Source organism: Somniosus microcephalus, chromosome 5, assembly GCF_052327205.1.
Source record: "Somniosus microcephalus isolate GS21.2 chromosome 5, FLI_Smic_1.0, whole genome shotgun sequence".
Classification (NCBI taxonomy): Eukaryota; Metazoa; Chordata; class Chondrichthyes; order Squaliformes; family Somniosidae; genus Somniosus; species Somniosus microcephalus.
In genome coordinates, this window is record NC_140991.1 from 34185648 (window position 1) to 34202703 (window position 17056).

General features: G+C 46.6%; 1 protein-coding gene across 1 annotated transcript in view; it reads left to right on the forward strand.

The window, feature by feature from the left end:
* The window catches only part of dpp6a (dipeptidyl-peptidase 6a), a 690808-nt gene that overhangs the window by 404848 nt on the left and 268904 nt on the right, over window positions 1-17056 (forward strand). Inside the window, exon 7 of the mRNA XM_085987517.1 lies at window positions 12729-12849. Within this exon, the coding sequence (XP_085843643.1) occupies window positions 12729-12849 (121 nt within the window). The remainder of the gene's footprint in view (window positions 1-12728; window positions 12850-17056) is intronic.

Sequence of the window (17056 nt, forward strand, 5' to 3'; positions counted from 1 at the left end):
AGAGAAAAACAGAGTTAACTTTCTGACGAAGGGTCACAGACCTGAAACGTTAACTCTGTTTTTCTCTCTCCCCGGATGCTGCCTGACCTGCTGAGTGTTTCCAGCATTTTCTGTTGATATTTCAGATTTCCAGCATCCGCAGTATTTTGCTATACTAATAACAGCTTATCTGGTCATTATTACATTGCTGATTGTGGGACCTTGCTGTGTGCAGAACTGGCTGCCTGGATGAGTGCAGCTCCAACAACACTCAAGAAGCTTGACATCATCCAAGACAAAGCAGCCCTCTTGATTGACACCCCATCCATTACCTTAAACATTCACTCCCTCCACCACCGGCGCACCGTCGCTGCAGTGTGTACCAACTACACGATGCACTTCAGCAACTCGCCAAGGCTGCTACTGCCTAGAAGGACAATGGCAGCAGGCGCATGAGAACACCACCACCTCCAAAATCCCCTGCAAGTCACACACCATCCTGACTTGGAAATATATTGTCGTTCCTTCATTGTCGCTGGGTCAAAGTCCTGGAACTCCCTCCCTAACAGCACTGTGGGAGTACCTACACCACACGGACTGCAGCGGTTCAAGAAGGCGGCTCACCACCACCTTCTCAAGGGCAACTAGGGATGGGCAATAAATGCTGGCCTTGTCAGCGATGCCCACATCCCATAAATGAATTAAAAAAAAGTCTTCCTTTCTTTTATCCAGTCCAGATCACAAGGGATGCTATCATACAAGGAGATATAGGATAGGGACCGTCAACTTCCGGAAAAAGTAAGACACTCAGATCACTTACAGGAGCGACCAACACCTTCGAACCCAATCAGATATCTACAGCAGGACAGAATTACAACGATAGATCATAAGCGTATTTAAACACATAGCTTTGCTTATTTTTTACGATTATGGTGAATCAAAAATGGGTGACATTTTTAAACGAAAATGAGCAAGTATCAGTCCAAATGAGTAAGAGTTCTCAAGTGTGGGAAAAAAGGTGACGTAGGTTTTAGGATATGTTGATGCACAGAGAGCCCTGATTCATTAAAGGGAGTGGAAATCTGGAATTCTCTCCTGTTGAGGCTGGGGGGGTCCATTAAAAATGTCAAAACTGGGATTGATAAGAGTTTTGTTAGGCAAGGGTGTAACGGGTTACGGAACCAAGGCGGGTGGATGGAGTTGAGGTCACAGATCAGCCGTGATCTCATTGAATGGTGGAACAGGCTCGAGAGGCTGAATGGCCTCCTCCTGCTCCTGTGTTCCGATTAACTGGCCATCGTGAGGGGAGAAAATAAGAAGTTTGTTTGTGGGAACTGGGGCAAGGAGACAATAATGAAGCAGCAGTGGGGAAACAGAGCAGTGAGTGGAGCTGTTTGTTGAGTTTCTAACGCATGCTGATATTCTTAAGAGGTCACTGCCAGCTAATTATTGGAGCCATTCTGTATGATAATTTGTGGTAAGCAAACATTATTAAGTGCCAGCTTTCATTCCAAAATTGATTGCACGATAACTGTGGAGTGATTGTATTCACTGTCTGCCTTCAGAATATCCTCACAATCAGGGTCTGTCCTTTCTTTTCAATTAGCCAAGGTAAGGATGTGATTGATAGGCCACTGAGGTACTAATTGATGACTCAGCCGGTCAGGTCACAACGTTCGTCTCGCTGATTGCTTGACTCAAAAGTCAAATACATTCAAAGTTAAGCATGAATGTACAGTTAGCTTCAAGTACTTAATGGAAAAGGGCTTGATATTTCCCTAACTTGGAACCATTTCAGCTAACCACTGTTTGCATCCTGATGCTAATGCAACTGTTGTTTGGATCCAAAGCTGACTCCATGGCCTCGATATTAACCTCCCACACCCCCACGACGGGAGAGGGGTTAAAAAGTGAAATAAGAACATAAGGAATAGGAGCAGGAGTAGGTCATACGGCCCCTCGAGCCTGCTCCGCCATTCAGTAAGATCATGGCTGATCATCGACCTCAACTCCACTTTCCTGCCCGATCCCCATATCCCTTGATTTCCCTAGAGTCTAAAAATCTATCGATCCCAGCCGTGAATATACTCAAAGACTCAGCATCCACAGCCCTTTGAGGTAGAGAATTCCAAAGATTCACAACCCTCTGAGAGAAGAAATTCCTCCTCATCTCAGTCTTAAATAGCTAACCTCTTATTCTGAGACTATGCCCCCTAGTTCTAGATGCTCCAGCCTGGGGAAACAACCTCTCAGCATCTACCCTGTCAATCCCCTTCAGAATCCTCTTTAGAAATGTACCATTTTGTTTATATGTCCTCTCCTCATTCTTTCTACCAAAATGTACCACTTCACACTTTTCTGCGTTGAATTTCATCTGCGGGAACGCGACCCCAACCCGCCGCCACTTCTACAGATATCGGGGTCTCTGAGTGACCCACCGTGGAAAGGCAGGACGCTTATTAACATATTTAAATCAGGCTCCCGCGGCGCAATTGTGAGCCCGATTTAAAATTTACTGCTGCTGCCTGGGTTTCCCAGGGGGGGGGTCAGGAAACTCGGCAGTGAAAGGGAGCGGCTGTCTCCACAAGGTAAGTGGCTGTTTCAGCACTGCTTGTGGACCAGGAGGAGCACGATCCCTCAAGGTAGCCTTCGGCCTCACCCGTCCCTCCCAATTGCCGATCTTCCCCTGTACTGCCAACCCCCCCCCGCCCCGCCCCGTCCCCCGCCCCCTTCCACCCACCCAGTTCCGAAGCTGACAGTCAATCATTGAAAGCCAAAGTTTGAATTTGTTTGTTTGAAATTTAGACGTAATGGCAGCCTTGATTCCATCAGAAAGTCTTTCCCATATTAAAAGGTGTTTCTTTTTTTGTCTCTGGAAAGCTAAGGAATCTGACACAAAGCACAAAGCTAAAAATTGAATATTTATTTATTTGTTCTTGATATGTAGGTGACATTGGGTAGGCGTTATTTATTGGAAATCCCTAGTTGTCCTGAGTCAACCCCATATCGTGGGACTGAAGTTACACGTAGGCCAGACCGGGCAGGAGTGACAGATTGCCTTTCTTGAAGGACAGTAGTGAACTAGTTGGATTGTTACAACAATCCAGGAGCTTTCATGATCATTATTGGAATTTAGGTTGATTACTTATTTCCCACATTACAACAGTGACTCCACTTCAAATAGTACTTCATTGGCTGTAAAGCACCTTGAGATGTCCGGTGGTCGTGAAAGGCGCTATATAAATGCAAGTCTTTCTTTCTTTTTACTTACCCTGATGGGATTTGAACACCTGTTCTGGGTTTTTACTCCAGCACCATGACCAATAGTGTATCATACCCAATAAAAAGCTGTGCATAATTCATATATGTATAAAAAACCTACCCAGTGCATTTTCTGCTACTAGCATGCTTCTTCCTGCAAGTTCAGGAGCTGGCTCAGTCAGCTCCTCCCTTCAAAAACGGCCTTCCAGTCAACCTTATAATTCCCTAATCAATGGAAATTTCCCCCACCAAAGAGCCAATGTTTGAATACACTGACTCCAAGGTGGGGGGGGGCACTGTGTGCTGTGGGGCACAATCACCCTGTGGAATCTCGCCATCAGAGCAATAACAACAGTAGCCTTCCTCACATGCACAATAAAAGATAGTAAGGTTGATTTCAGAATCATGGCCGTGGTAGTACTCTCACTTCTGAGTCCGAAGGTTGTGAGTTCAAGTCCCTCTCCAGAGACTTGAGCGCATAATCCAGGCTGACACTCCAGTGCAGTACTGAGGGAGCGCTGCATTGTCGGAGGTGCCATCTTTTGGATGAGATGTTAAACCAAGGCTCCGTCTGGCCTCTCAGATGGACGTATAAGATCTTAGGGCACTATTTCAAAGAAGAGAAGAGGAGTTCTCCCCAGAGTCCTGGCCAATATTTATCCCTCAACCAACACCTAAAAACAGATTGTCCGATCATTTATCTCATTGCTGTTTGTGGGACTTTGCTGTGCGCAAATTGGCTGCCACATTTTCCTACATTACAACAGTGCCTACACTTCAAAAGTACTTAATTGGCTGTAAAGCACTTTGGGACATCTTGAAGTCATGAAAGGCGCAAAATAACTGCAAGTTCTTTCTTTCTTAGATTAGTAAACTTCACAAATATTCTTTGATAACTTTATTTCTGGATATCTAGATAGCATTTAGTAAGGTTTAACACGTCAGGCTTTTAAATAAGATAAGGGCACTGGGAATGAGTAGTAAGTTAGCTAGGGTTGAAAATGGACTGGAACAGGAGAAAGGCTTTGAGTAGGGAGTTCTACATAGGATTATTTTGGATCCCTTAGATAAAATGGAGGAGAGAACTTTCAATAATATTGTAAACCTTGCTGATGATATCAAGCCAAGTGACCAGCTTAACAGATATTGATAGCACTAAGAACACATAAGAAAGAATGGAATGAAATAAAGCCATTAAGGCCGATCCTATTGCAGACTGTGAACAATCTAGTCCATCATGGACTCTACCCAATTTATTTAATCTCCTGAGGGAAAATGCAGCAATGTTTTCTCCTATCGAGCGTTCCATGCTGCATTATTCAACTGTGCTTGGCTGCTATCCACAGATTACATTTCCATGGTCCCAGCAGCACAAAAACCATTGTATTGAATCATCTCTGTATGTACTTATCCTCATGACCTTCAATCCCACACCTAATCAGATATTTATAAGTAAGGTCATAAGAACGTTAAGAACAGGAGAAGGCCCTGAAACACAACAATCCTGTCTCTCCAGCTGCTTTAATCGTGTTAATAATGACCTCGCCCCTCCCTATCTCTGTAACTTTCTCCAGCCCAACAAACCTCCGCGATCTCTGCGCTCCTCCAATTCTGGCCTCTTGCGCATCCCCGATTTTAGTTGCTCCGCCATTGGCAGCTGTGCCTTCAGCTGCCTAGGCCCCAAGCAGTAGAATTCCCTCCCTAACCCTCACCGCCTCTCTACCTCTCCCTTCTCCTTTTAAGGCACTCCTTAAAACCGACCTTTTTGACCAAGCTTTTGGTCAGTACTATCTCCTTATGTGGCTTGGTGTGAAATTCCTGTGCAGCGCCTTGAGATGATTTACTACATCAAAGGCGCTTTGTAAATGCAAGTTGTTGTTGGCTGCTGTTGCTGGAGGTCTGTTCTACATATTTACTAATCTTATCAGGGTGAGCATCCTTCTAAACTCTCATCTCATTGAGTCTTGCTACCTTAGCACTTGGGCCATCCATTTTTTACTCATTGTTGCATGATTTGCTCTCATCAACATTGTCTTTACCTTTTAGTATTTTAGAAACATAGAAAAATAGGAGCACGGGTAGGCCATTCGGCCCTTCGAGCCTGCTCCGCCATTCAACATGATCATGGCTGATCCTCTATCTCAATACCATATTCCCGCTCTCTCCCCATACCCCTTGATGCCTCTTATAGAAACATATTTTAGATTGAGTTTTATTGCACTCAATGCAAGTTCAACTGTCAGCCATGTCTGAGTGGTAGCACTCTCACCTCTGAGTCAGAAGGTTGTGGGTTCATAGTCCCACTCCAGACACTTAAACACAAAATCTAGGTTGACACTCCAGGACAGTACTGAGGTACAGTACAGTTGGAGGTGTTGGCTTTCAGAAGAAATGTTAAACCGAAGCCCTGTCTGCCCTCTCAGATGGATGTACTAGATCCCATGGCACTATTTGAGGTAGAACAGGGGAGTTCTTCCGGTGTCCTGGCCTTTATTTATTCTTCAACCAACATCTAAAACAGATTATCTGGTCATTTATCACGTTGCTGTTTGTGGGAGCTTGCTGTGCGCAATTTGGCTGCCACATTTCCAACATTACGGCAGCACAGTGGCATAGTGGTTAGCACTGTTGCCTCACAGCGCCAGGGACCCGGGTTCGAATCCGGCCTCGGGCGACTGTCTGTGTGGAGTTTGCACATTCTCCCCGTGTTTGCGTGGGTTTCCTCCGGGTGCTCCGGTTTCCTCCCACAGTCCAAAGATGTGCGGGTTAGGTTGATTGGCTATGATAAATTGACCCTTAGTGTTAGGGGGATTAAATACGTGGGGTTACGGGGATCGGGTGGGATATGTGTTGGTGCAGGCTCGATGGGCCGAAATGGCCTCTATCTGCACTGTGGAGTTTCTGTGATTCTGTGATTACAACAGTGACTACAATTCAAAAGCACTTAATTAGCTGTAAAGCACTTTAGCACGTCCTGAGGTCGTGAAAGGCGCTTTCTTTCTAATTAGTATGAGATGATCTCCTGGAAAGGGGTCCGATACCTCATTTAATAACACGTTGTTGCCTCTTGAATTATACAGGTCATTGCTGCATTGGTGTACATCAAAAATAACAACACGTTGATGCAAAAGTGCACGTTTAGAAATGTGAATATCACCTTCTCTGAATCGTTTATTCCAGTGCAACTCGGTTCAGTCTCTGTGGGGTTCTCTTCAAAGTTTAGAGCCCTAGGTTCTGGCATATCCTCACTGTTCATCTCTGAAACTTCCGTTGGAGTTTTTGGCTTTTTATGCCAGATATTTACATAGATTGAGTGTTATTGGCTTTTCCACAGCAGCCCTTACATTCCCTATTATCCGGAGTGCATCTTTTTTCTGCATAATATCTGGATCATTTTACTTCTATTCATTCATGGGATGTGGGCATCGTTGGCGAGGCCAGCATTTATTGCCCATCCCCAATTGCCCTTGAGCAGGTGGTGGTGAGTCTGCTTCTTGAACCGCTGCAGTCCGTGTGGTGAAGGTGGCTCCCTCAGTCCTGTTAGGTTGGGACTTCCAGGATTTTGACTCAGCGACCAGGAAGGAATGGAGATGCATGTCCAATTCGGGATGGTGTGTGACTCGAAGGGAAACCTAGAGCTGATGGTGTTCCTGTGCGCCTGCTGCACTTGTCCTACCAGGCTAGTGAGGTCGCGGGTTTGGGAGGGGCCGTCGAAGAAGCCGTGGTGAGGAGACCCCTTTCCAGACGACCAGCTCAAACTAATATGAAACATAGAAACATAGAAGATAGGAGCAGGAGTAGGCCATTCGGCCCCTCGAGCCTGTTCCGCCATTTAATGAGATCATGGCTGATCATCCAAATTCAGTACACTGTCCCTGCTTTCTCCCCATATCCCTTGATCCCTTTAGCCTTAAGAAATATATCTAACTCCTTCTTGAATATATTTAATGAATTGGCCTCAACTGCCTTGTGTGGTAGAGAATTCCACAGGTTCACCACTCTCTGGGTGAAGAAATTCCTCCTCATCTCTGTCCTAAATGGCTTACCCCTTATCCTTAGACAGTGACCCCTGGTTCTGGACTCCCCCGCCATCGGGAACAGCCTTCCTGCATCTAGTCTGTCTAGTCCTGTTAGAATTTTATAAGTTTCAATGAGACCCCCTCTCATTCTTCTAAACTCTAGCGAATACAAGCCCAATCAACCCAATCTCTCTTCATACATCATTCCTGCCATCCCAGGTATCAGTCTGGTGAATCTTCACTGCACTCCCTCCATGGCAAGAACATCCTTCCTCAGATAAGGCGACCAAAACTGCACACAATACTCAAGGTGTGGTCTCACCAAGGCTCTGTACAACTGCAGCAAGACATCCTTGCTCCTGTACTCGAATCCTCTCGCTATGAAGGCCAACATACCATTTGCCTTCTTAACCACCTGCTGCACCTGCATGCTTACCTTCAGCAACTGGTGCACAAGGACACCCAGGTCTCATTGCACTTCCCCTTTTCCCAATCTATTGCCGTTCAGATAATAATCTGCCATCCTGTTTTTGCCACCAAAGTGGATAACCTCGCATTTATCCACATTACACTGCATCTGCCATGCATCTGCCCAATCACCCAACCTGTCCAAATCATACTGGAGTTTCTCTGCATCCTCCTCACAGCACACACGCCCACCCAGCTTTGTGTCATCTGCAAACTTGGAGATATTACATCTAGTTCCCTCATCTAGATCATTAATATATATTGTGAATAACTGGGGTCCTAGCACCGATCCCTGCGGTACCCCACTAGTCACTGCCTGCCACTCGGAAAAAGACCCGTTTATTCCAACTCTTTGCTTGCTGTCTGCCAATCAGTTCTCTGTCTAAGTCAGTACCTTACCCCCAATCCCATGTGCTTTAACTTTGCACGCTAGTCTCTTATGCGGGACCTTATTGGAAGCCTTCTGAAAGTCCAAATACACCACATCCACTGGTTCTCCCTTATCTATTCTACCAGTTACATCCTCAAAAAATTCCAGTAGATTATTCAAGCATGATTTACCTTTTGTAAATCCATGTTGACTTTGTCCGATCCTGTCACTGTTTTCCAAGTGCTCTGCTATTGCATCTTTTATAATGGACTCTAGCATTTCCCCCACTACCAATGTCATTCCCCGTTCTCTCTCTACCATCTTTTTTGAATAGTGGAGTTACATTAGCTACCCTCCAATCCATGGGAACTGTTCCAGAATCTATAGAATTTTGGAAGATGATCAGCAATGTATCTACTATTTCTAGGGCTACTTCCTTAAGTACCCTGGGATGTAGATTATCAAGCCCTGGGGATTTATCGGCCTTCAATCCCGTCAATTTCCCTAACACCATTTCCCTACAAATACTGATTTCATTCAGTTCCTCCCTCTCATTAGACCCTATGTTCCCCAACATCTCTGGGAGGTTATTTGTGTCCTCCTTTGTGAAGACAGAACCAAAGTATGTATTTAATTGGTTAGCCATTTCTTTGTTCCCCATTATAAATTCCCGATTCTGACTGCAAGGGACCTACGCATGATGGCATGATAGTATGAGAAGCCTTTACTGACTACTGAAATGTGGCACATGCTGCCATGTGAAACCTCCTCTATTTACAGAAGGTGAACTGAAGTAGCACGTTACTGAGATGAGCCACAGCTGCAGACCAGTACTTGGATTATTTACATAAAATACATGAATGAACAGCATACGGTTTTCACAGTGAGAGCAAACTAATTCCTGTGTTCCTCGGTCATGAAAAGCAAGGAAGGTGCAACTTATTATCTCTCTAAACATGAGCTTACCTTCCCCAGCTTAACCTATTGAAGCTAAGCTGGTTCAGACTTCTAAAATACACATAGCTTCTTGCTGCTGTAAAATCGCCGCCCGCTCTTTCGAAGGCCTTAATTCGTTGCCTGGAGACGTGGCTCAGCGTCATTTGCAAACCTGATAGCCTTAACTATTGTGAACAGCATAGGGTCCACACAGACTCCCACTGGTGAGAGTTCGCTTCCATTTATCATGACCTCCTACATCTGTTGTCGAGCCAGTTAATTTACTGAAACTTCAGTTCAAAGTGGCCTGGACATATTAAATGGTCCAAAGAATGTGGGATGGAATTGAGAGCGGATCAGTGCAAGCTCTGTGTGCACAAACTGGGGGACTTGCTCAGTGTAAATGGTAAGAAAGAGAGTTGCTTGACTTTAATTCTTGATCTAACAACAGAAAATGCTGGTAACACTCAGCAGGTCAGGCAGCATCCGTGGAGAGAGAGAGAAACAGAGTTAATGTTTCAGGTCTGTGACCCTTCGTCAGAAACCTGAAACGTTAACTCTGTTTCCCTCTCCACGGATGATGCCCGGCCTGCTGAGTGTTTCCAACACTTTCTGTTGTTATTTCAGATTTCCAGCATCCGCAGTATTTTGCTATTGTTTTAATTTTTGACCGTTGGCTGAGGTTTATGTCTTTGTGAAGCTGCTAATCCCATTCTGGCATTTAAAGAGAGACCTTGGGGTGGATTTTGAGGCCACTCGCCCAGTGGAGACGAGGCGGTAGCGCTCTGAAAATGCTGGGTAGCCCCGTTCCCGCCGTTCCTGTGGACGTCGCAATCATCCCCCCAGGGCGTAGCGCTGGGCAGCGAAAGCCCACTCCGCCCGACCTCAGCTGGAGGCCGAGCCGGAGAGGAGCTCACGGGTAAGTCTGCGTCGAGGAGATTTGATCAAGCTGTTCAAAAGCACAGGCGCGAGGGGCCGAATGGCCTCCTTCTATGATGTATGATTCAGTGATTCTACTTTAGCGGGTCCGGGAGGAACAGGGAAAATCCTCCTCTGAGCTCAACTGGAGCAGCCTGGCCCGCTGCCGCACCAGATCCACAGCCCCCTCCCACCGACCGGCCTACCTACCTACCTACCGTCTTGGAGTCCAGCTGGGCCATGCGATAATTGCGAAGGCCTGTGGCCCAGTAGCCTGCCCCGGGGCGCTCAATTTCCACATGCCACCCCCCTCCCGGTCTGATGCTGATGAGGCCCGGCCCTCAAAAAGGACCAGGCCCACCGGCAGCATTACCAGCTGGTTGGCGGTCCGCCAGGCGAGTTCTGCTGGTCAGTCGCCCGACGGTTGAAATCTACCCCTGGAGTTGTATTTGATTACAAGTCAAAACAGGTGAATAGCTCTACACTGAAAAACTCGGGCGAGAAGAGATAATACCCTCATTGCCTGCCCTTACAACAACAACCGCTTGCATTTATACAGCGCCTTTAATGTAGTAAAATGGCCCAAGGTGCTTCACAGGGGCGATTATCAAACAAAATTTGACACCGAGCCACAGGAGATATTAGAAAAGCAAAATACCGCAGATGCTGGAAATCTGAAATAAAAACAGAAAATGCGGGAAATACTCAGCAGGTCAGGCAGCATCTATGGAGAGAGAAACAGAGTTAACGTTTTGACCTTTTGTCATCGTTACATTGACTTGGAGCCTCGAGTGTGCATCTCCTGTGGATTTCTGATGAAGGGTCGTCGACCTGAAATGTTAGCTCTCTTTCTCTCTCCACAGATGCTGCCTGACCTGCTGCGTGTTTCCCGCATTTTCTGTTTTTATTTAAGGAGATATTAGGACAGGTGACCAAAAGCTTGGTCAAAGAGGTAGTTTATATTGAGCGTCTTAAAGGACAAGAAAGGTTTAGGGAGGGAACTCCAGAGCTGAGGGCCCAGGCAGCTGATAGCACGGCCACCAATGGTGGAGAGATTAAAATCAGGGATGAGCAAGAGGCCAGGACTGGAGGAGCGCAGATTTCCTGGAGGGTTGTAGGGCTGGAGGAGGTTACAGAGACAGGGAGGGGCGAGGCCATTGAGGACTTTGAAAACAAAGATGAGAATTGTAAAATCAAGCTTTTGCCGGACTGGGAGCCAATGTAGGTCAGCGAGCACAGGGGTGATGGGTGAACGGGAGTTGGTGCGAGTTAGGATAGTGAGCACAGGGGTGATGGGTGAACAGGAGTTGGTGCGAGTTAGGATAGCGAGCACAGGGGTGATGGGTGAACGGGAGTTGGTGCGAGTTAGGATAGCGAGCACAGGGGTGATGGGTGAACGGGAGTTGGTGCGAGTTAGGATAGCGAGCACAGGGGTGATGGGTGAACGGGAGTTGGTGCGAGTTAGGATAGCGAGCACAGGGGTGATGGGTGAACGGGAGTTGGTGCGAGTTAGGATAGCGAGCACAGGGGTGATGGGTGAACAGGAGTTGGTGCGAGTTAAGATAGCGAGCACAGGGGTGATGGGCGAACGGGAGTTGGTGCGAGTTAGGATAGCGAGCACAGGGGTGATGGGTGAACAGGAGTTGGTGCGAGTTAGGATAGCGAGCACAGGGGTGATGGGTAAACGGGAGTTGGTGCGAGTTAGGATAGCGAGCACAGGGGTGATGGGTAAACGGGAGTTGGTGCGAGTTAGGATAGCGAGCACAGGGGTGATGGGTGAACGGGAGTTGGTGCGAGTTAGGATAGCGAGCACAGGGGTGATGGGTGAACAGGAGTTGGTGCGAGTTAAGATAGCGAGCACAGGGGTGATGGGTGAACAGGAGTTGGTGCGAGTTAGGATAGCGAGCACAGGGGTGATGGGTGAACAGGAGTTGGTGTGAGTTAGGATAGCGAGCACAGGGGTGATGGGTGAACAGGAGTTGGTGCGAGTTAGGATAGTGAGCACAGGGGTGATGGGTGAACAGGAGTTGGTGCGAGTTAGGATAGCGAGCACAGGGGTGATGTGTGAACAGGACTTGGTGCGAGTTAGGATAGCGAGCACAGGGGTGATGGGTGAACAGGAGTTGGTGCGAGTTAGGATAGCGAGCACAGGGGTGATGGGTGAACAGGAGTTGGTGCGAGTTAGGATAGCGAGCACAGGGGTGATGGGTGAACGGGAGTTGGTGCGAGTTAGGATAGCGAGCACAGGGGTGATGGGTGAACAGGACTTGGTACGAGTTAGGATAGCGAGCACAGGGGTGATGGGTGAACAGGAGTTGGTGCGAGTTAGGATAGCGAGCACAGGGGTGATGGGTGAACGGGACTTGGTGCGAGTTAGGAGACAGGCAGCAGAGTTTTGGATGAGCTCAAGTTTACGTAGGGTGGAAGATGGGAAGTCGGCCAAGAAAATATTAGAAGAGTCAAAGTTGCCCACAGGCAAACCCTGAATCAAAAACCAGGCAAAAGGGGGAGTGCCCTTATCTGGAGTCTAGGATGTGCATCTCCTGTGGATTCCTGGTTACTTCCTGTCAATGATGGTAATGATTTGACATTTCAAACCTCTCACCACCAAAATGTTCCCACATGAATTATCCATTTCAGTTCTACATGAATCTTGCCCGCCCCCTTTAGCGACAAGAGTCAAGTCTGAGGTAGCTGCTTGGTCCTAGCTGTAGTTGTGGTTGACCCTCATTTTATTCCACCAGCCCTAATCCACCATTTTATTCCTTGTTGACCAGATTTTCATTTTTGAGAACAACATCTTCTATCAGCTGAACGTTAATAGCCGCGCTATACGTCTGGTAGCGACTGGGAAGGAGGGGGTCATTTTCAATGGCCTGAGCGACTGGCTGTATGAAGGTAAGGCACACGTGACTATTTAATGATGTTCTGGTAGTTTACAGTTGGTATTCTATCTGTGCTGCCAGTAAGTTAGAATCTCCTGAAGAATCGACTGGGTGCAATGCTTGTGTTGGAACTGCTGAACTGTGATAACTCACATTGCAAGGTCTTAGATCGAACTGAGTGACTGAGATGCCTTGCCTCTGCTTTGTGCATTCAGGGGGAAGTCTGTGGACATTACATTCAATGTAGCCTGCAAGTCCTTATTGATCTATTTGTTATGTCTCGATTCCCCATTCCCTTACTCACTGGAATAATAGGCAAGACACAGTAATAAATTCAGACCTGGATTTTATTGGCTGTTTGGCGAAGCTGTCAGACTTTATAAATAGTTACAAATCAAGCTCACTGAAAGTGGCACCTGCATTACCAGCTGCATCCTTGCTGTCAGGCGTGGCTCAGTCAGTAGCACTCGCGCATCTGAGTCAGAAGGATTGTGGGTTCAAGTCCCACTCCAAAGACTTGAGCACGTAATCTAGGCTGCCACTTCAATGCAGTACTGAGGGAGTGCTGCACTGCTGGAGGAGCTGTCTTTGGGTGAGATGTTAAACCAACCCCTCTCAGACGGGTCGTAGAAGATCCCATGGCACTATTTGAAGAAGAACTGAGGAGTTCTGCCCCGTGTCCTGGCCAATATTTATCCCTCAACCAACAGCACTACTTTGATGGATAAATATTGGCCAGGTTATAGTGTTGAAGTGCCATGACTCCTCAAAAGCTCATAACCTTTGCGCAGTTTTTTTTACAGGCTGCATTTGCTATTGTTGCTTAGCACCATTAAAAAAAGGAATAACGTAATCACCCAGTCGACATATTCTGGGACCCAGTCAGGCTTGTGACAAAGTTATGAGCTCCCGTTTCTGCAAGTTGAGGCCATGCCAGCGCAAACAGAATTGCCAGTTTAAGACAGGACCAGCTTTTAGCAGATTGTATTTTGGCCAAGGTTGACCCTGAATGTAATAAGGAAAAGTCTCAATGTGGGTCACCCAGTCCTTTTTAGATGACATGCTCCTTATCAGTGCGGGTGGGAAATAAACTGTAAGTACAGTACGACCAAGTTCCCTTCAGTAGGTGACAGACACTATGAGCTGGATTTTCATTGAAGAGTTGGATAGGAGGCAGGACTACAACTTTCAGGGTTGTAGTCCTGCCTCCATCGAGTTCTAGCCAACCCACGTGATTTAGGCCTGATTGACCTTGTTGAGCCCGCCCAGCGACATCAGCAGGAAAATTAAGGGCCACCCGGCAATAAGTGACGTCACAGATTGAAATTTCATCTGTCAAGACCTTTTGACAGATGAAATATCAGCATTTCACAGCTGTTTGAAGCTGTCAAACACTGACAATCTGTACTCTAGGTTAATTCCTTCCTCTCAGGCTGATTTAGAGATCTCCCCGGAACAGAAAGCAGAGGCTGCAGATTTTGACAGCTGGCGGCCATTCTGCTTTCTGTGCCGGTGAGATGAGGGACTCCCGAGACCTGAAGGAAGGAAGGCTGCAAAGGTAAGTAAAGGTTAGTAGAACTTCTTTAAACACTTTACACAGACCAAACACACTTACCTCTGCACTCATGCACCCATCACTCACCTGAACACCGGACATCTCGAACCCTCCAAGCCCTTCAGCCCGACCGCCCGCCTCGCTAACTTGGCGTGGTTTGGAGCCGTCAGGAATCCCACATTTCAACAATGAAAATAGGGATTAGGCTAAAAACTGCCTGTTAACTACTTGTTAACAGGCAGTTAATCGGCACCAATCCCCTTCCCACCTCGGGGAGGCGGGTCCCAGTGCGGGGCGGGTACCCGCCTCCTTTGAAACTGGCATGGAGGTGGGTTGGGGGTGGGATGGGGTCGTGCCCCCCCGATTTCGGGATTTTAAACCCCCACATGCCTCCAATCCCGCCTCCACGGCCCAATGAAAATCCAGCCCTATATGGCAGTGCCTGCGTAACAAATACATGCATAGAGACCAACTGGTAATTGTATTCACAGGGTGCCTATAGAAAAGTGGCAATATGGCGCTTAGCAGCGGTGAGCTGTAGTATGCCAACGAGAAAAGAAAGTAAAGAACTTGGTATTCCAGCCCTGCCATTCAGCGCGTTAAAATCCTGCCACACAAACGGGGAGTGTAGTGATCGCCTTAAACTCCTGACCTGCGATAATATGTACTGAAACCCTTCAGATCAAACTGAGTGCGATAACTCTGCATTGTTCATTCAAGCAAAAGGCTGTTGATGTGGAGTTTAATGCAACCCACGGCAAATAAAAACCAAATGTAATATAATATAAAATATATCTCATTTTGTGGGAATTGCCCACTTCCTGTTGATTAGAGTCTCTGAATCCACTACTGCGGTATGACAAAAAAAAAACCTCAACATTGGTTTCACTAAATCAGAGAGTTCCTTAAATGGAACTTCTTCAAAGGTATCCTGTCAGCTTAGCTCTGTGTAAGACCAAAATGTGTTCTTTTATTAGTTATGGAAAGTGCACCATTGCGAATGTAATCAGGAAAACACTTTCTATTCTATGTGCTGGATTTGTTTGCTGATACTTCCTCAGTGAGCTCACAGGTGTAATGTCTGAATAGCCGCTCAAGTTGCTGTGGCAATAACTGGCTGCTTTTACTTCCAGACTCTCCAGACTATTCCGTCAAAGAATAACAAAAGCGATACAAGAGAGACCTTGGCGTGTAACCACTGCAAGGTGCTTACTCCCACCAGGGTGACATCTAGTGTTCGGTTAGCAGTATTCAGGTGCCACACATATATGTGGTCTCCTCTACATTGGGGAGGCCAAACGCAGATTGGGTGACCGCTTTGCGGAACACCTCCGTTCAGTCCGTAAGGGTGACCCTGAGCCTGCCATTTTAATTCACCGCCCCATTCCCACTCAGACCTCACTGTCCTCGGGCTCTTGCATTGTTCCACGGAAGCTCAGCGTAAGCTCCAGGAACAGCACCTCATCTTCCGATTAGGCACTTTACAACCTTCCGGACTCAATATCGAATTCAACAATTTCAGATCATAACCTCGGCCCTTTTCCCTTTTTTTCTCTCTCCCACATGGCAGCTGTCTCTCACTCTGCCAGCGCATTTCACACTTCATCTAGAGCCGTCTTTTGTCTCTTTACTTGTTCTATTACCATCTCGTCTCGTTTTGAATACCTCTTAATGTCTCTTCACTTCCCTTTTGTTCTTTCATCCCCATTTCCCAGCCCCCAAACTGGCCTTTGAATCTGTTTCATTTCCTGTGTTTTTTCTCAGTTCTGACGACGGGTTTCGACCTGAAACGTTGACTCTGTTTCTCTCTCCACGGATGTTGCCTGGCCTGCTGAGTTTTTCCAGCATTTTCTGTTGTTATATCAGCAGGGAGAGATTGATTGTGTGCGTCAGGTACTCGGCAAACAATAGCTAACCTCAAGCAGCTCAGCCTGTCACGCTCCTTCATTGCTGGAAGGTCCGCCTCGATCAAAGGCCATTACAAAACCCCCGAGAAAGACGGAACCCAGCGTATCCAGGGTCTGCCTTAGTTTGTAGCCCATCCGCCATATTCCCACTGGAAAACAATTTCAAAGCACGTTGGGATATTTCTGAGAGATGTTTAAAGTCCCTATCTGAATGTAAATCTGTTCTTTTTCTTCTTTTCTGTGTGTGCGCCATAATTGTTTTCTTCAGAGTTGTGGTATATTAATAACTTACTGCTTAACCTCATTTGCTTCTGTTTTTCTTTTCTGACTCTCTATTTTCCTCCTCTTGTTTCCATGTTTTTCTTCCTCTTCTCGTGTTTTTCTGCTTCATTCTTTCTGCTATTTCTCTTGCACTTTCCTCTTTTCTTTCATTCTTCCTGCCCTGCTATTTCTCCTGTTTGCCTTTTTTCTCTTCTCCATTTTGTTTTACTGTTTCTTTTCCCCTCCGTCCCAATCCCTGTTGGCCAAACCAGTTGAACACTGCAACAAAATGGCCACCAAGAATTTCAGAACATTTTAATGTCCATTTTCTACTGCCCATGGACACTGAAATCCTGTAGCTGTGATGAGCTTAGAAGTTCTTTATCCGTATCCATTTTCTGACGGGGTATCCTGCAAATTTAGTGATAGGGAGAGAATGATCAGAAAAGACTAATTTGGAATGACTGAGAAAATCTAGTAGATACCTTATGATTCAC